The sequence below is a fragment of the Oryctolagus cuniculus genome, chromosome 20 (assembly GCF_964237555.1).
Source record: "Oryctolagus cuniculus chromosome 20, mOryCun1.1, whole genome shotgun sequence".
NCBI lineage: Eukaryota > Metazoa > Chordata > Mammalia > Lagomorpha > Leporidae > Oryctolagus > Oryctolagus cuniculus.
In genome coordinates, this window is record NC_091451.1 from 27,078,589 (window position 1) to 27,099,282 (window position 20,694).

Below are 20,694 nucleotides of genomic sequence, written 5' to 3' on the forward strand. Positions count from 1 at the left end.
ATCTTCCACCTTTCACAAATGCCACCTGCAATGGATTTGACCCCCTCACGACCGTCCTAAAGGTGGCAGAGTAGCATGTATAAGAGCTTGGAGCTAAGTCAGACATGTTCTAGCACAGTTAACTGTCGCCAGGATGACTTTAGTTGTGCTTTAGGGGTTTTTTGTTTACTTTTTTTTTTTTTTTTGCTTTTTAGTTTTTGGATTTTACCTATAAAATGAGAACAGCAATGTGGACCTAACAGTGGAACGGTGACTTCTGAGAGGTAAGTCAGCTGGGGTGCTGTCCTGTGCTCTCCAGAGGCAGGCCCTGAAGCTGGCTCCCAGGTAATATGACCTTTCAACAAACTAACAGTGACCAAAGAAGCATCTACTGTACCTTAAGAGGGAGTGAGCTTTCAGTAGTAGGGCCATTGTAGGAAGAGTGATTAACGATCCCATTGTTTTCCTCTCCCTGCATGCAGATAACATCCAGTGGGAATGAGTGTAGGTTGTAATGTACCTCCTTAATGGTCAAACCTGTTAACTATTACCAGATGTGCTTTGATTTTCAGTGAGGTATTCTTCAGTTTCAGTGTGATGGATAAATGCACATAAATCTGATTATTTGAACAAGACACAATGCATGTATCCACCTTGTAAGATATAAAACCCATAACCAAACTCAGGCTTGCAGGGCAGCCGGCTCAGACAACTGACTTGTTTTTTCTGGGTTTAAATCCTCACTTTGAAAAAGCTGAATACATTTTTATTTTCCAACCAGTCTCTAATTATTTTAGTTGATAGTAACAATCTGTACTTTATAGGGTTGTCATGAACATTAAATGAGGTAACACATATAAAGCAAATAGCAGATCACTAACGACTGCTGTGGTTACTGTTGGATTTGATAGAGGGAGCACATTGGCTAGCAAAGGAATTAATAGGTTAAGTGTTAAACCTGTGGCATCTAATAAGAGGTTTTATAAAGGGAAACACGCTTTTTTCTTTTTTTTTTTAATTAATAGAAATACAATGTAAGAAGAGAAAGTTGGTAGAAGAAGGTCAGGAAACTATCATGAGGACGATGAAGCTGTTTATTATGGTTCTCAGAGCCACGCTCTGAAGTACTGTCTCTGCATCTCTTGCACATTAAAACACTTCTAATCAGAAACAAGAGCTTGAAAATTTTACTGCCAAGATCTAAAGGGTTTTTTTATATACCTGTTACTGCTGTATCAAGTTCTCTCTTCTCTAAAGTGGGATTCAAGAGGCAGCACAGTGCTGGGAATGTGAATTAACTTTATCATTTTTTTAAGAAAAATTTATTTATTTGAAAAAGTTACTGAGAGAGAAAGAGAGAGAGAGAGAAAAGCCAGGAGCCAGGAGCATCTTCCCAGTCTCCCACATGGGCGCAGTTTTGAGGGTTTTCTATCCACTACTCAGATGGCCACAGTGGCCAGCGCTAGGCCAGGCAGGAGCCAGGAGCTTCATCAGGATCTCCCACATGGATGGCAGGGGTTCAAGTGCTTGGGCCATCTTCTGCTACCTTTCCCAGGCCATTTGCAGGGAGCTGGATTGGAAGTGGAGCAGCTGGGACTTGAATAGGTACCCATATGGGATGCTGGCACTGCAGGCAGCAGCTCTACTCACTGTGCTACAATACTGGCCCCAGCTTTTTCATTATTGAAGCACTTTGTGGTTGATTAAGTCTCAGATCACAAAGCACTTCAATCTGTAGCACAGACATGTTGAGAACATTGCCTTCCAAGTTCCATCTCCCCATGGGCATGTTGCATTCACAGAGAACGTTCCCCAAGAGAGGTGGTGTCTACCTCCCTGCACATAGGAATTCCTATGAAAATGGGTCAAAGACCTTTAGTAGAAACAGGGTCATTTCATTTCAAGGTGACTGTTTGCCTTTGTGGAGTGTCCTGCAGATTTGCTCTTGTTTTTCTTTGGTTATGCAGCTTTTTCATTTCTGGGATGTTTTTCTTAATCACATAGATTTTCTTTTAGTTTTTCCCAAACTATGCAGCAGTATGATGTTTTATAATTTATAAAATTTATAAATTTATAATTTAAAAATCTCAAGAAAGAATAAATTGACACATAGCTTTTTATTTGGTAGTAAAAGAAACAGCAACTTTTTTATTTCAATATTGGCTACTTCTGACAGGCTACTTACAGGGTAAACATTACTAGGTTCAGCATTTCTAAGTCATTGATTCTCCTGTGCCTTGCCATTCAGCCTAATTATTAAATACTTCTGTTCTCCCTTTTGCACTGACTACCTCCCTCCTTTTTTTTTTTTTTTCATTACAATTATCATTCTCTCATTAGAACTTATGGTACTGTGGCCAGTATTGTTTTGCAGTAGGTTAAGCCATCACTTGGAACTTCCACATCACATATTAGAGTGCCAGTTCAAGCCCCAGCTACTCTGCTTCCCATCCAATATTCTTGCTAATGTGCCTGGGAAGGCAGCAGCATATGGCCCAGGTATTTGGGTCTCTGTCACACATGTGGAACACTCAGATTGAGTTCCTGGCTCTTGGCTTTAGCCTGGTCCAGCCAAGGCTGTTGTGGCCATTTAGGGAGCGATCTGGCAGATGGAAGATCCCCCTTTCTCTCCACCCACTCCCATCACTCTGCCTTGTAAATAATCTCAAAAAAAAGTAATCAGCAGGTTAAAGTATGGCCTGCAGCGCTGGCATCCTATATGGGCACCAGTTTGAGTCTCGGCTGCTCCACTTTCAATCCAGCTCCCTGTTAATATGCCTGGATAAGCAGTAGAAGATGGCCCAAGTGCTTGGGCCCCTGCACTCACATGGGAGAACCATAAGAAGCTCCTGGCTCCTGGCTTTGGCCTGGCCCAGTCCTGGCTGTTGTGGCCATTTTGGAGTGAACCAGTGGATGTAAGATATCTGTCTCTCCTTCCAACTCTTTCAAATAAAAAAATATTTTTTAAAAGTTGTGATATTGTTTTATATATATATATATACATATATATGTATATATATGTATATATATATGTATATATATATATATATATATATTTGGTCTTGCTCCCACTTCCTGACCGATAACTCATAAAACTCTTAAAATCTCTTGAGTGACTTAAGTGTCTTTTGTATGATAATGACTGGTGGATGGGGGACCCTAGTTAGCTTCAGGATAGGGGCTGGTCACTGGAAATACAGCAAGATTAGAAGGTTGGAACTTTCAGCCCTACACCCAAACCTCAGGGGAGAGGGGGAGAGGGGGAGAGGCTGAGATTGAGTTGATCATGATTAATCAATCATACCTACATAGAGAAGCCTCCATAAAGACTCTACAGGATTGGGTCCAGCATTGTGGTGTATATGGTTAAGCTGCCAACTGTGGTGCCAGCAATCCATATGAGGGCATGTTCCACTCCTGCTGCTCCACTTCCCATCCAGCTCCCTGCTGATGTGCCTGGGAAAGCAAAGTAAGATGCCCCAGGTCTCCTGCACCCATGTGGGAGACCTGGAAGAGGCTCCTGGCTCCTGGCTTCAAACAAGTCCAGCTCCAGCCATTCTGGCCATTTGGGGAGTGAACCGACAGACGATCTCGTTGCCTCTTTCTCTCCCTCTGTAATTCTGCCTTTCAAATAAATAAATAAACAAATAAGTAAATAAATCCTTTTTTTTAAAAGACAAAAGAACTGAGTTCAGCGAGCTTCTGGGTGGCTCAACACAGTGGAGTTCATGCAGGGTGGTGCAGAGGGCATGGAAGTGCATCCATATTCCTCTGCCTCACCCTATTAATCTCTTGATCTATATCCTTTATAATATCCTTTATAAAAGGCAGGTAAACATGAAGTCTTTCCCTTAGTTACTTGACCTGCTCTAGCAAATTGAACTCTAGGAAGGGTAGTAGAAACCTGTTTGTAGCCAGTGGTCAGAAGCACAGCCTACAACCTGTGTTCACAACTGACATCTGAACTGGGGAGCTTTGCTGGGGGGCTGTGGACCTGGGTGACAGGGTAGTAAGTACTTGAACCATTACCTGCTGCCTCCCAGGGTATGCATCAGCAGGAAGTTGGACTAGGAGCAGACAGGCAGACATTCTGATTTGGGATGTAGGCCTCCCAAGTGGCATCTTAACTGCTGCACCAAACACCTGCCCCATGAGTGGGTTATTATAATAGTCTACCCCTCAAAGTTTCTCATATGCATATTTGCCCTTCTACTCTTCCATCATGGGATGGCACACACAGCATGAAGGCATTCACCAGATACCAAAACCAGACTTTTGAATTTTTTTTTTTTTTGGACAGGCAGTCAGACAGAGAGAGAGAGAGAGAGAGAGAGAGAGAGAAAGGTCTTCCTCAGTTTGTTCACCCCCCAAAATGGCCGCTACGGCCACTGCACTGTGCCAACCCAAAGCCAGGAGCCAAGTGCTTCCTCCTCATCTCCCATGATGCGGGTGCAGGGCCCAAGCACTTGGGCCATCCTCCACTGCACTCCCGAGCCACAGCAGAGAGCTGGACTGGAAGAGGAGCAACCGGGACAGAATCTGGCGCCCCAACCGGGACTAGAACCCCGTGTGCCAGCGCCGCAGGTGGAGGATTAGCCTAGTGAGCCGCGGTGTAGGCCTGAAGGGGTAATTTTTTAAAAAGACTTATTTATTTATTTATTTATTTACTTGAGAGGTAGAGTTACTGACAGAGGGAGAGACAAAGAGAAAGGTCTTCCATCTGCTGGTTCACTCCCCAATTGACCGCAAAGGCCAGAGCTGAGCCTATCTGAAGCCAGAAGCCAGGAGCTTCTCCTGAGTCTCCCTCGAAGGTGCAGGGGCCCAGGTACTTGGGCCATCCTCCATTACTTTCCTAGGTTATAGCAGAGAGCTAGATTGGAAGAGGAGCAGCTGGGACTAGAACCGGCATCCATATGGGATGCTGGTGCTGCAGGCGGAGGCTATTAAGCCACAGCACCACCCTGGGGACAATTTTTTCTAATGTTTATTTTGTTTTTTATTTGAAAGACAGAGTGATAGGAAAAGAGAGAATATTCCAAATGCTGGTTCACTCCCCAAAGGCTTGGAACAGCTGGGGCTTAGCCAGGCTGCAGCCAGGAGCTAGAAACTCCATATGGGTGGCAGAGACCCAAGCACTCAAGCTATCATCTGCTTTGATATGGGATGTAGACATCCTAAGTGGCAACTTAACTCACTGCACCACACTTCTGCTTTGGAATAACTTTCTTTTTAAATTGAAGTACGTAGTCTGTGGTATTCTGTTATAGCAACAGAAAATCGACTAAGACAGGAACTAAGCCCTCAACTTGTGGGATCTGATGCTGTCTCCAAGTAGACAGTGTCACAACGGAACTGAAACAGAGGCCATCCAGGTGACTGCAGAATCCACAGAATTGCTTGATGTGTGGGGAAAAATCTGCATGCATCTGAGCCCTGTGTCTCTGACCCTCAAAAAAAAAAAAATTCAAACAGGGATGGGTATTGACCTTAGTGGTTAAGATGTCCATGCCCCACATTGAGGTACCTGGATTCCATTCTTGGCTCTAGCTCCTGACTCCAGCTTCCAGTGCAGATGCTAGGAGGTAGTGGTGACGCTCAAGCAGTTGGGTCCCTGCCAACCATTTGGGAGACCTGGATTGAACTCCTGATCCTTGCTTCAGCCCGGCAACAAGTCTTACTTGTTGCTGGCATTTGAGGAGTGAACCAGTGTCTGGGAGCTTTCTCTCTCCCTCTTTTCTGTGCATATGTCAAAACAAAACAAGACAAAACAAAATATGTAAACATTTATTTATTTACTTTGAAAGAATTAGAGAGAGAGAGAGAGAATCTTCCGTCCACTGGTTCACTCCCTAGATGGCTACAGTGGCCAGCACTGGGCCAGGCTGATCCCAGTATCCCACATAGGTGGCAGGAGCCCAAACACTTGGGTTATCTTCTGCTGCTTTTTCTAGCCCATTAGTAGGGAGCTGGACCAGAAGTGGAGCAGCTGGGACACAAATTGGCACCTATATCGGATGCCAGTGTCACAAGTGTTGGCTTTACCAGCTACACCACAACACTGCCCCCTCCCTTTTAAATTCTGACACATCTATGCTGAGAAGTGCTGTGTGGGTGGAGTGGCATTTGATGCAGCAGTTAAAACAGTGTTTGGGAAGCCCACATCCCATATGAGAGTGCCTAGATTCAAGTTCCACCTCTGCTTCTGATCCAGCTTTTTATTAATGCACACCACAGGTGGTGGCCAAGTGTTTGGGGCTCTGCCAGGCATGTGGAAGACCTGAATTGAGCTCTCATCTTTGGCTCAGCCCTAGCTATTGAAGGCGTTTGGTTAGTGAACCAGTGGATGAAGGATCTTTGTCTCTGTGCCATTTAAATAAATGAGAACGGTTTTTAAAAATGAATGTTGAGAACAGAGTGCTGAAAAGGGAAAATACTTTGATATTTGGGTTTTTGCCTTTTTCTAGCATTGGCTGTCAGAAGATTGGCACTGAGTGACAGGAGGAAAAAGCGTTTTTGTTTGTTCTCCCTTCTCTCCTCAAATAAGTGCATTAAGTGAACAAAAGGGGATGAATTTTATACCGCCTGATGAATAAGGAATATTAAGCATGCTTGCAGCATTCATGACAGCAATAACCTCTGTGGGGAGCAACTCGGACTATACTGTTACTGGAATTAAGACTTATTCTATGCATCTGCTCTCCCACAATGTGGCGCTGGGAGAGAAGAAAACAGCTTCTACACAGCTGCCTCCAGTTCAGCCAATAAACTGTAGGACTTGCTCCTGATTGGAGAGCAGCGTACTCGGCGTGTGGGCAGCCGAGTCAGGATTGGCGGAGGAGGACTATAAAGGAGGAGAGAGACGGCATGCACCAGGAACATCTAAGGGGAACATCTAAGGGAACACCTGTGCAGCCCCCGAGAGAGCCGGCCGGTGGTGTGCCGCTCCCCTGCGGAAGTGGGGAATGTGGCAGGGGGAACCGCCCTTCCACGGAGGTGGAAGGGACAGTAGCCAACCCGGGAAGAACCAGCAGCAAACCCAGGGAGGGCCGAGCAGACGAAAGAACAGTGCAGGGTCCTGTGTCGTTCCTCCACGAAGAGGGGGAGCGACAACCTCTGAACTGCAAGAATGAAGGAAAGCAATAGTAGAGAAGACTTTCCTAGACTACAGAGAGGTGGGAGGGAGGAGTGACTTGAAAGGATTATAAGAAAGCTTTATAGGAACATAGAATTTTCTTTTTACGGCAGTGTTAGAGAGAGAGAGAGAGAGAGAGAGAGAGAGAGAAAGGTCTTCCTTCCGTTGGTTCATCCCCCAAATGGCCACTATGGCCAGCACACTGCACCAATCCGAAGCCAGGAGCCAGGTGCTTCTCCTGGTCTCCCATGCGGGTGCAGGGCCCAAGGACTTGGGCCATCCTCCATTGCCCTCCCGGGCCACAGCAGAGAGCTGGACTGGAAGAGGAGCAACCGGGACAGAACTGGCGCCCCAACTGGGACTAGAACCCGGGGTGCTGGTGCTGCAGGCGGAGGATTAGCATAGTGAGCCGCGGTGCCAGCTGGGAATATAGAATTTTAGTCATTTTTAATAGCATGCAGATTTATGTTTGCCTATTCATATTATTTTGGTGCATTTTTGCCATACACTAAGAAAGCCAATGCATTTATTTATTTATTTTAAAAAAAGAATGATTTATTTGAAAGAGAATCTTCCATCTGCTGATTCATTCCCCAAATGGCTGCCACAGCCGGTGCTGGCTCCAAAGCCGGGAGCCAGGAATTCCATCTGTGTCTCCCACATGGCTGACAGGGATTCACATACTTGAGCCATCATCTTCTGCTTTCCAGATGCATTAGCAGGAAGCTGGATTAGAAGCGAGGAGCCAGGACTTGACCTGGCACTGGGATACAGGATGTGAGCATTGTAAGTGGTGGCTTATCCTACTGCACTATACCTCTGCCCCTAACTATTGCTTCTGAATGAGGAAGACGAACCTTATAAAATACTTGGGGATGACATTGTGGCGCAGCGGGTTAAGCCACTGCCTGTGACATCAGTATCCCTTATGGGCTCTGGTTCCAGTGGATGGAAATGTATCTCTCTCTGTAATTTATTTATTTCAAATAAGCAAATAAACACATCTTAAGTAAATATAAAATACCAAAAGGTGACACATGCTAAAAGCAGCAGATGGTAAATGAAATAGTTTGGAAAAAAAGAAGTTGATGTGGGCAGAAATAATTGGGGACTGTTTCAGATCTCTAAGACATGGCCCTTTCTCTGCCACTGCCACCAGATTAACTAGTACTTTACGCCAGGTTAGTGAAGAGCAAACAAAAATGAAAAGGGGGAGGAGAGAGAAGATGCTGGGGCTTTGCAGTCCATAGGTAGAAGACAGATACATCCCGTTCCTTTCTGTTGAACTAGATTGTGTATGTGTATGTGCATGTGCATGTTGGGGGTGGGGGGTAAGTACAGGTATTTTGACCATAGCTTCCTTTTTTTTTTTTTTTTTAAGGATTTATTTTATTTATTTGAAAGGCAAAGTTACACAGAGGCAGACAAAGTCTTCCATCCACTAGTTCACTCCCCAAATGGCGGCAGTAGCCAGAGCTGTGCCAATCCGAAGTCAGGAGCCGGGAACATCCTCCAGGTCTCCCACGTGGTGCAGAGGCCCAAGGACTTGGGTCATCTTCTATTGCTTTCCAAGGCCATAGCAGAGAGCTGGATGGGAAGTGGAGCAGCCAGGACTCAAACTGGCGTCCATATGGGATGCTGGCACTGCAGGCGGAGGCTTTACCCACTATGCCACAGTGCCAGCCCCTGGGCCATAGCTTTCTAAAAAATTTTATGTGTAACTTATGAGGCCTCTAAAAAAGTCTGAGTCTGCATTAAATCTTCTCTGGGGATCTAAGATAGACTTCTGTTTTGTTTGGAAAGAGATTTCAATGCATCCAAGACAGGATGAGCTGGAATGGAACTAAAAATTGCATTGCATAATAGAGGTGAAATACAGTGAAGATTCACATTAGTTCCATTCAAGTTATTTGGTCTGCTTTCGCACCAACGGGTCTGTGAGACAGATCAAGGATGCTGCCAGGTATAAAACCGTCTATCCATTCGTGTTGGTAAAAGTCGGAATAACTGTGTGACTAATTTTAATGACTTCCTCACACTGACCAGGAACTAGAACATACTGTTCAGGTGGCTGGGATCTTGATTGGCGATGACTGTGTCAGTATCCTCAAGGAAGAAACAGGAAATGAATTGAGAGTCAGACAGCAACTGTCATTAAGCACTTACCCCTTTGTTTAGTTTATGAGCTATTTATGTGATTTTTAAGAGTGCTGTCTTTGGAACTCCACTAACGTAGGATTTTAGAGGGCAGTCACAGTGGCACAGTTGGTTAAACTGCTACTTGGGACACCCACATTCCCCATCAGTGCCCAGGATGTAGTCCCACCTCTGCTTCTGCCTCCTCAACCAGCCTCCTAATGCACCTGGGAGGCAGGCAGCATATGAGGGCTCAACGACTTGGGTTTCTGCCACCCTTGTGAGAGACACAGAGAGGGTTCCTAGCTTCTGGTTTTAACCTGATCCAGCCCAGGCTGTTGCAGGCATTTCAGGAATGAACCAGAGGATGGAAGATCTGTCTCTCAAATAAATGAAAATGAATAAACACTAAAAAAGATGGGATTTTAAGAATAGTTTTCAGGGGCCGGCGCTGTAACGTAGTGGGTAAAGCCACCGCCTACAGTGCCGACATCCCATATGGAGCCAGTTCGAGTCCTGGCTGCTCCACTTCTGATCCAGCTCTCTGCTATGGCCTGGGAAAGCAGTGGAAGATGGCCCAGGTCCTTGGCCAGCACTCTGGCAGCTGCGGCCAATTGGGGAGTAAGCCAGCAGATGGATGACACTCTCTCTCTCTCTCTCTCTCTCTCTCTCTCTCCTTCTGTGTGTAACTCTTTCAAGTAAATAAATAAAATTTTTTTTAAAAAAAGTTTTCAGTTTTCCCTTGGTAATGAGAGAGACAACAGTTTGCAGACCTGATGATAAGAGAAAGACGGTTGTTAAAGGATTCGCACTACGGGGGTGGGCAGTGAATTTGAGGATACCTGATATTTTTCAGTGCTTTCCTGTTTTTGTGCTGTAGGAACTCATCATTGTTAACCTTCAGTAACCAAGTTCTACCCACCAGCCTTGAGTTATTAGTGCCATGCAGAATAGAGGGTGCTACCTCAGTTAAATGAGACAATTCACCTAAAAGACTTAGTACCAGTGATTGTACCAGCACTATATAAATGTTGGCTAATATTATGCTTTAGGAATACAAACAGCAGCCCAGGCTTGAAGGAATAGAGAGGGGATAGTCGGAAGTTTTCAAGGAGGAGAAGGAAGAGTCTGGAACAGAGTGAGGATGTTTCAATTCTCATCTTCACTTCCTCTCATTCTCATTTCCCTCTACCTGCATCCTGAGAACATTGGGGAGCATGTCTCTATTTTTTTAAAAAAGATTTATTTATTTGAAAGGCAGAGAGAGAGAGGGAGAGAGGGAGAACAGGGAGAGAAAGATCTTCCAGCTGCTGCTTCACTCCCCAAATGGCTGCAACAGCTGGGGCTGGGCCAGGCTGAAGCCAGGAGCCATTAACTCCATCTAGGTTTCCCCCCTGGTTGGCAGGGACCCAAATACTCGGGCCATCTTCCACTGTCTTCTCAAGTGCATTAGCAGGGATCTGGATCAGAAGTGCAGCAGCTGAGACTTGAACTGGCACTCCAGTATGGGATGCCATACTCCCATAACCAGCTACTCCAGAACACTGGCCTCATGCCTGTCTTTAAATGTTACCTGAGTAATTATTCTATGATAGTAAAAAAAAATCATGGAAGGCTAAAAGTTTTTGACAATGTAGATCCTAGACACTTAGATCTCCAGCTTGTTCAAAGGAACTCTGGAAAGAGAAGGATGAAAGAATAATGGCAGGAGTAGAATATTCTCTTCTCAATGTAAGAGAAGGCTATACTCTTATTTGGCTGTTAACCACTTTGTTCAACTGTTATTAGTGGTCCCAACTTTGTACTAACTAGGTTATAAAATTGTATGTTATATTCAAGACAGAGACCGCTTAACAGCAGGATGCTACTGAACTGGTCTGAATTTTCTCATACAGATGCATGTATAAGAGGGCTTAAAAAGTTCATGGAAAAGTGAATCAAAAGATAAATTCATGGGGTGGGTGTTTGGCCTAGTGCCTCCAGTGCAGATTCCAGCTACTTGACAGTGCATACCCTTGGAAGCAACAGGTAATAGCAAGTACTTGGGTTTTGCATTCCTGGCTCCAGCCTGGCCCAGGCTTTGCTGTTGCAGGCATTTGGTGAGTGTTTGTCTAAGGCTCTGAAATTTAAAAAAAAAAAAAAAAACTAAAAAGATAAGCTCATTTTGGTGCAAAAAATTTTTGAAACTCATGCATTGTTGTTTCATAATATATTTTTTCAATGACTTTTTAAAAGACCCCCGCATATATTGCAATAAAACCAGCTACTCTGGACCTGGTGGGTATTTTGCCTAGTAGTGAAGACGCCATTTGGGATGCCTGAGTCCCATATATGTGTGTCTGGTTCAAGTCCAGGCCTTGCTCCTAATTTCAGCTTCCTGCTCACGTGCACCCTGGGAGGCAGCAGGTGATGGTTCACCTAATTGTGTCCCAGGTACCCACTTGGGAGAACTAGACTGAATTTCCAACTCTCAGCTTCAGCCTGGCCCAGCCCCAGCCATTGCAGATGTGGGCAGTGAACCAGAGGATAGGAGCTCACTCTCGTCTCTGCTTCTCAAGCGAACAAACGAACAAACAAACAAAAAGTCCCTGGTAGATTTGAAATCAAGAAAACACAAATCTGTTTGTGTTTTTTCCTTGTTTACTCCAAAAAAGCCTTTCAATTGTTCTTCTTGCCTTTAATCTTTCTCATAGTTCAAAAATACCTAGTCCATTGTTGATGGATTAGTCTTTATGGAATAATGCTTTATTGGCAAGATTCCAAAATAGTTTCATGGTATTACTAGATTGAGCCCAGCCTCAGGTTGGATGCAAGCTTTAAAGCAGTGTCACCCTAAAGACTATAATATTTTCATTTGTTTCATAGAATTAAGCACAAAGTAGGAATGCAATTTATTGAACTGATTCAACACATAATAAACTAGGATAATTAACTGGTCACTTGTTAACTTGTCAGTTTATGATCACTAACCATGTTAATTAGTTGATGAGCCTTATTAATAAACATTACTCTTCATTATCCCTGACTTCATTAAAACTTGCAAGAGACATTGTTTACATTTTTTATTAATAGTTCATTTTCAAAGCCCCCAAAAAAGGTTTTACAGATTACAATTGGCAGAACAATGAAAATAAAACCTCACCTCTACAGAGACAGCCAGTGTGTAGACTATTACATAGGCACATATTTTTCTAAAAAAAAAAAAAAGTAAACTGGTTTTTACATACAATTAACCACAATAGTGCAAGAAGTTACAATGAATGAGGATGGAGGAAGAAGAATGTGACTTGGATCAGCCGAATCTGTCATTAGATCTTGACACACTGAAATTCATTAAGGACATTACAAAAATGGAGTGCTCCTCTGTTACTCCCTGGTGAAAATACTGACTCTGATTCCTCTCTTGAATATGATAGTTTTTTCCAGGTTCCTTTGGCATGTGGACACAAAGGGGAAATGACTGCTGGCTTATGTCAGAGAATGCATGTACTTTCTGTCTCTTACCCCTATTTAAAAACCTTTACACCCACCATGCTGCTGTTAGGGTGTGACCGTACATCTGTGTTCCCAGAACTGTTCCTGTAGGATAAGCATAAGAGGTGAGCAATGGTGCCTAAAGCTTCCATCACAGTGAGGCTAGAAGATGTTGACAACCAGAACTGATGGTATGAACTGGGGTTAGAACATGGGAGTGAATGGGAAGATGTTGCTGGAATTCCTTACTCTGACCAGTTGGGAGGGATTCATTATGCCTAACACCACAACCTGAAATGAAACTAAAATCCCATTCAAACATATCACAAAATACATGGTGATGTGTAGCTTGTACTTGTTTTTATAAAAATTTAAACTACATTTTCATGTTACTAACATGGAGGGGGCGTACCCTGTCCCTTTCTCTCATCTGGCATTGCCATAATTTACAAATAGTACATAGTCCCAGAATGTTCACTGAGTGTTTCTTCTTTCTCAATTTCTAGTCTTGTTTTAAATAAAAGGACATACCTATAAATCTAACAGCTTATATCCTAACATCCTCACTACACTGGAGGATTAGACTTACTTGTGCTGTAAGTAGCACCAACATCTTCACATCAGTCTGGGAGACCTAGTTGTCTCTCTTCGCACTCACACTGCTGTTCTGTCCCTGAACTTGCAGAGCAGTGTTTCAACCGCTCTACCCTACCCTCTCGGAGCCTCCATTCTCATTGGTGTTCTGAAAACAACTGCAGTATACAGGATTGCAGGTTCCTCTGTTTCTGTCACCTGGGCAGATGGTAAAGGATAGAGCCGTGCAAAGGGAAAAATAAAGCAGCTGATTTTCCCAACCTTCAAAATGTAAATTTCTTGGTTCTTCAAAGTGGCACCAAATGTTATTTTGTTAAATAACCCATAAAACTAGAGCTGGGAAGGATATGAGCAGTTAATCCAGCCCTTGTTGTTGCTGTTGTTGTTGGGTCTTAGGAAACTGAAGCTCAACTGGGAAAAACAAGTCATCTGATATGGCTGTTATTTGATTGTGTCCATGCCTGTTTCCTTTAAAAATCCACAGAAAAGCCAATTTCCCATTATGTGTTTAGTCTTTGCTCCTTCTTAGGGAAAGACGACGCTACAAACAAACACAGCACCTTGACTAGATAAATACTTGTTGAACTGAATTAATTGTATTGTTTATCCATGCTATGCAATCTTTTATTTTTTCCTAGAGCTTATTATTTCCAAATTTAAGAGATGGCCTGTAGTGTATTTTGAGGCTGGTGGCCAATGTCCTATTTGTCATTTCTCTGCACTTCACCTTTTCATACTGAAATTCTGTTTTTTATACTGTTCTTTTATAGCTCTTTATGCACCCAGTTATTTCTTGCCTCTCTCCAGTTACGACTGAACACACTATGAATACTTTCTGTCTTTAAAGGCTTGGGTTGCAGGTTGACATACTTTTTTTTTTTTTTTTTTTTTTTTTTTTCCAATTCTCAAGACAAAGGACTAGACTTTCTCAGGCAGATTTGCGTTTGCTAAGGAATACTAGAAGAAATGGAAAAATTCCACTCTTGCTTTAGCTAACACATGGGAAAATATTACAATCATATGCCTGTTAACATTGATGGTTACCTTATCTGTCTCCTTCGCTTTTAATTCCTTAAATGGATAGATATGAGTCAGAATATCCCAAGCCAGACTCATTTACAGAAAGCATAATTAAGAATGATGATTTGTAGGGAACTGGCATTTAGACATTGGTAATGTTTAGAAAATAATCTTTAAAAACAGATGCCTTGACTAATTTTATATAAAGAGTTGTCACAATTTACATGAGACTTGGTAGCAAAGTGTTAGAAGTGACTGGTTCACTAGATTTTTGTATGTGTGGATTTAATTTTTTTAGTTTCATTTGAATTTGTTAAATTGCATGCCCTAAACTGTAGGTATGCTGTATATTAACCCACAGTCATGATTCTGAGAAGTTAAAGTTGCCACTCCTAGCTGGAAGAATCCATAAAAGTAGACTGACCGGCAGTGCTTCCTACTCACACTGACTTAATATTCCCAAGGCTTTGAAGAAAAAAACTTCAGAGGGGCGAGCTTTTAGCCAGTGGTTAAGATGCTCACGTCCCACACTGGTGTTTAGGTTCAGTACCTGGTTCCACTCCTGTTTCTGCTGTCTTGCTAATGTGCACCTTGGGAGGAAGTGGGTGATGGCTCAAGTAGTTGGGTGACTACCATCCATTTGGGAGACTGGACTGAGCTTTGGTCTGGCTCAGCCCCATCCATAGCATCTATCTGTGGAGTCAACCAGCAAATAGGAGCTATATCTATCTGTCTCCTTGCCTCTCAAATAAATAGTTTTTAAAAATTGTTTTTTTCAGTTCTCTCTGCCTTCTCATCACTAAACTTATTATGAAGTATAAATCAGCTCAGAAACCATGACTTCATCTGGACGAGTTCTGGCCTCACTATCTCAGACCTCCAACTCTCTATGGTGACAAAATAAATACACAGCAACATTGGTCAGTGGCTAATGTCAGGGGAAAAAAAGACCTAACACACCAAGCCTGGCTATGCACTTTATCAAATGTTTTCTTCTCCCTCTGGCTATTGAAATGGACAAGGCTCAGGATCACAGATGTTTTACTTATAGGAACAAAAGTGAATCAATAATCTTCACTGTGGATGGCATCTGTGCCATTCTGTGCTTTGGGGCACAAATATGCATTTCAATGTAAGGTGCACTGTAGCTCAAAATCAGCAGCACACTGAGTGCTTATGTGCTGAAAGCTGACTCTGGAGACAAGAATAAGAGGAAAGCAAAACTGTTTAGGTTCTGTAGGAACTAAAGGCATGCTTATGTGCCTTGATATGACCATTTGATGATAAGCACAGTTTAAGTAGTCTTAGAGTCTCAGGGTAAGTATTCTTCCAGCAAACATTTACTGGACATCTAATAATTTACCCTTACTTCAGGAATATCTGTTTGTGCTATCAGCAAGGATTTAAAGTGGTTGAATCCTATTATATTCTAAGCTTTGTGCTAAGTATTGGAGACACAAAGAATAAGATAACATGCTTTGCCTTCTTCATGCAACACATTACTCAGGAATATGGTTTCTAGGGAAATAAACTCCTGTTCCCAACTACTGGATTCCAACAGAAATTAGTCTCATTTCAAACAAGAAGCATTTTAAATAAAAAAAAAAATTTTTCAAGGATTATGAGCCTTGTTAGTTACACAGGAAGGTAGAAAATGGGGAGGAAAACCAAATAGAAAAAAAAAAAAAGAGAGAAAGACCCTCTCCAATGTTTAATATGAGAATACAAACTTTCAATAAAGAATAACTATTTCTGCATATAAGAGCAGGCAAAGGGGATTTAATGGTTCCCCACAAAGTACTGTGCATTCTTTTGTTTCACATTCTGTGACGAGTACATTTCTTATCCTTTGTTATGGTAAAGTCAAAAAGGAAGTCCTGGACTCAAATGAAAGCATGACACCATTAGTGATGTCTAATTTATGTTCTGACAGGAATACTATGCATTGGTAAAATAAATTCACCTTTAATATATTCATATTATGGATAAAAGATAAGGATTATTGGTAACTACAAAGAGAAGAAATAAAAGTCCAGGGTGACAAATGTAGAATGGACACATTAAATAATTTTATCAAATAATCTTATCATGAAGGTAATTTGTCCAGCTGTGTTTTGCACGTAGGCTAATAGTAAAGTAATAGCTCTAAAATGTATAGTACAGATTGAGTAACTCATTTTAAATTCTGGAGACCAAAAGTGTTTCCGATCTCAAACAGTTTTGCATTTTGCACTACTGGTATATACATAATGAAATATCTTGGGGATGAGATCCAAGTCTAAACACAAAATTCATTTATGTTTGATATACATCTTTTATATATGGCCTGGAGGTAATTTTATATAATATTTTAAATCGTTTTGTGCATGCAACAGAATTTTTCATTTGGGTTTTAATGGTGAATCCTCAAAAGTCTCAGATTTTGGAACACTTTAGATTTCAGATTTTCCAATTAGGGACGTTCAACCTGGATTATATTCCCCAAGCCCCTAAATGCTACCCAGAGTCAATGCCCTAAAAACAACAGAGGTAACTTAGATGGAACTCAAGGGTAGTAGGTTTCAAAAATAATTTGCTTGCTGAATGTAGATGGCATAGAAGTAATTTTCCCAACTTGGTTTTTAAAAAAAAAAAAGGGTTAAAGAGTCCAGGTGGAAGCACAAAGAGAGTACAAATTAACCAAGGGAAGAAGGGTCCAACAAGCAACACGCAGTGTTGGCACTCAGTGAGGCAGGGCCTTGAGGTAAGCCCGGGAGTGAGGAAGGTGGTGGAATGATCTGCACTCACCTTTCCAAGGCTCCAGCCTGTTCCGGGAGAAATCTCGAGTGCCTTTGGGTCAGTAGGAGAAGGGGTGTGCTTCGAATCCCCTGACAGAGACCTCTAGAGGGGACACCATTATATTTCAAACAGCATGAGAACACCAAGGAAAACACAACTGGAGTTAGAGAGCCCTATTTCATCAGTATTGAGACTGAACTTGTTTCCAGAAGGGATTTTGGTCATCATTTATCCCAAAGAGGAGTCCCTTTCATAGCACCTGGGACAGGCCGTTATTTTAAACATTTGGCATTTGCAACAACAGGAAACTTTACTACTTGAGTCCATTCCTCTTTAGAGTAACTTTTATTAGAAAGTTCTTTCTTATATTGCAGCAATCATTTGTCATCTGGAAAGTTCCTCTTTGTTCCTGTTGTTGCCCTTTGAAGTTACAGAGAATAAGTCTAATTCCTTTTCCTTTTTATAGCTCAACAGAAATTCTGAGGCAGCTATGAAAACATTTCCTCCTCTATGCACTCCCTTCGCAGCTATACCTTCTGTTCTGCAAGGAACCTACTCCCCTGTGCCTTATATAATTAGACCTGCTACAACCCTGGTCACCCGCCTGCAGATACAATTTATTATTATCTCTCTTTAAAGATATGGCACCAGTAATGGAACCCAATCCTGTATCCAGATGTGGACTAATCAACAGTGCATGTAGGGCTCCCTGGACAAATATTAACACAGGTTGAATATATCAGCTTTGTGAATAGCCTCAATATATTCCTGATAAAAAAAACTGAACACCCATTTCCCTAAGAAAACATTTCTAAATGAACTGCTGTGAAATCACTAATACTCTTACACACACACACACACACACACACACAGGCCACACATACGCACACTCCACTCTGTACTTAGGGGTTTTCCATTAATACCTACTCAATCTCATCCTTTAGCTTCAGTTCTATGTCCAGATATTTCAAAACATTGTGATCTATAGCCTAGTGTCAGTACATAGTTAGAATTCAATGTATTTCACTGAATAAATCAGTCTTGAATCTGTTGGCCAGAAACTGGAGACACTTCTGTATCTTCTACAATTTTGATAAAGGATGTTTTCTGTCCTCTTACTCCATTCATCATGAGAGAAAATACCAAAGTACAAATAAGAAGCTGAGCAGGAACAGATGCAGGAAAAGATTGATTCCTGGAATCAGGATTTAATGTTCCCAACATTAGGAAAATATGGCTTTTCCCAATCTCTACCCTACAGTCTTTTGCCTTTTTGATCTATTATAATACTGAGAATATCAAAATCTGAATCTGGGGAGAAAGCTCATTATTTTTAAGCAGATTTTTAAAATTGTATTTTCAGCTTAACTTTCTGGTTAATTTTGAATTAAAGAGACGTGAAACTGTCTTCTGGCTATGAGGTATAAAAAGACCTAAATGCCCCTGAGGTATAATAAATATATAGCCATGTGTTTCAAGAATCAGAAGTGGCCTGTATTTGGAATTCACAGAGATTGAAGCTGTCTCCTTAAGTGAATATAATCTTACATTTAATGTCCCTTTTCTCCAGAATGAAGAAAAATAAGCTCAATTTTGCTTTCCCTTCAATAGCCACCCTTTTTGTAAAATTTGGGTTAATCACAGACTAAAAAAAGTATCCTATGGTGCCTTTTTCCCATTGTTTATTGTGACTTGGGATAGCAAATCCCACAATGGAAATGTTAGAAAGATGAAAAGAAGTGTTTCAATCTAAACCATATAGGACCAGGAAGGAATAGTGTAAAACCCCTGTTGCACGGTGTTCACGTGGGAAAGATGGAGAAGCCTAGCAAAGGTCCAGTGGACCCAGGAGGGACATGTGTTTTGCACCTTTTCTGGAGGGAGTGACAGAGGTGGATTCGTAATGCACTTCTCAGGACTGCCTTCTCCAGGAGCTCATGAGTAACAGAGAACATGAGAAGATCATGCCCACACTGATGTGGCAGGTCCTGACTCTAACAGTCTCAAGAAACCACATACCAGTGCTGCAAGACAAACAGAGGAGATAAGGAGGCTTAATTACACAATGAGCTCCCAAAGCCAGGTGGCCCACGTGCTCCAGGTGTGGTCAGTGCCAGTGAGCCTCTTCTAAGCAACTACCCCAGGGTCTCCTGATAAAACGCACGTTAACTGCAGACAGCAAGGGCTCATACCCTACACCTAGAATGGTGTGGCCACAGCAGGTACTGACTTAAATTTCAGCTATTCAGGAACACACCCTATCGTGACACTTGGGTCAGGGTTCCTTGCTGTAGGGCTTTCTCATTGAACCCCACACTCCTTGGGATTTTCCGATTCATCTCCTTCAAAGTCCGGCTTCAAACTCTTTTTCTGTTCAATTTCCACCTGCCAAGAAGAGAAGTTGGAGATGAGTACTAGGAAGAAGAGAAATGCATGGAAACAAATAAACTGAATGGGAATATCACGGAAAGTTCTTTGAGATTCTTTGTAATTCTGCTAAAGTTTAGGGCTTTAGCCCCATTGGAGCTACTGGCCCTGAAGAGATTATGACTTTCTCTTTGCACACACTCTTCATTCCACTCAGAATTTTCTCTCCCTCTTGGCCCACCTGGAAAAAAATCTTATGCTTTGCCTTGCACGGTCGCTCAAAGGTCATCTCTTCTGTGAAGTTATTCTTGACTCACTGAGTAGACTTAGAGGCTTTCCACTGTGATTATCCCCATGGTACCTTGTACATCTGTCCAGCTCACTACATCACAGACTCCAGAGGCCTCGGGCAGGATCTTGTCCACTATTCCATCCAATAATGTAGGAATATAGTAGGTAATTGACAAAGGCTTGCCAAATGAATGAATTCTTTTGTATCAGACTAGTCTCATTCCTCAGATACTTTACCTCTTTACAAAGCCTCCAAATTTTTACATAATGTTTACAATTCTATGATATTTTCTGTAAAATACTATAGCTATAAAGAGATTTATTATATTAATCTTGCCTTGAAAATAACAATCTTCAACTGAAGCCATTGATAAGTAAGGTAGGGAATACTTTGAGTTCTGGAATTTAATAATTGCTTTTTGTAAGCCGGCGCTGTGGCTCACTAGGCTAATCCTCTGCCTGTGGCGCCGGCACCCGGGGTTCTAGTCCCAGTTGGGGCACCGGGTACTAGACCCGGTTGCTCCTCTTCCAGTCCAGCTCTCTGCAGTGGCCCGGGAGGGCAGTGGAGGATGGCCCAGGTACTTGGGTTTCTGCACCCTCACGGGAGACCAGGAGGAGGCGCCTGGCTCCTGGCTTTGGATCGGTGCACCATGGGCCATAGTGGCCATTTGGGGAGTGAACCAACGGAAGGAAAACCTTTCTCTCTGTCTCTCTCTCACTGTCTATAACTCTACCCGTCAAATAAAAAAATCACTCTTTGCAGCGCCGCTTTGTATACTGCTGATGTCTGATTTAGGATGGTGTGTACAGGACAGAATATAATCATGTTTGGGGAAGTGCTATTTTATTTCTGGCCACAAGATGGAGTGTTTGTTCTTTTTCGTAGTTGAATGTTTCACCCACACAGCTAAGAAAATGTTTAG

General features: G+C 42.4%; 1 protein-coding gene and 1 long non-coding RNA gene across 5 annotated transcripts in view; one reads left to right on the forward strand and one right to left on the reverse strand.

Moving 5' to 3' along the window:
• Positions 1 to 20,694, forward strand: part of LOC138843145 (uncharacterized) — a 44,754-nt gene that overhangs the window by 21,870 nt on the left and 2,190 nt on the right. The window contains exon 2 of the long non-coding RNA XR_011384940.1: positions 195 to 263. This is a non-coding gene — a long non-coding RNA (uncharacterized lncRNA). The remainder of the gene's footprint in view (positions 1 to 194; positions 264 to 20,694) is intronic.
• Positions 12,295 to 20,694, reverse strand: part of STON2 (stonin 2) — a 190,950-nt gene continuing 182,550 nt past the window's right edge. For all 4 annotated transcript variants that reach the window (XM_008271961.4, XM_051826192.2, XM_051826188.2 and 1 more), the window contains one exon: positions 12,295 to 19,498. In XM_008271961.4, coding sequence (XP_008270183.2) covers positions 19,415 to 19,498 — 84 coding nt within the window. In that variant the 3' untranslated portion in view covers positions 12,295 to 19,414. The remainder of the gene's footprint in view (positions 19,499 to 20,694) is intronic.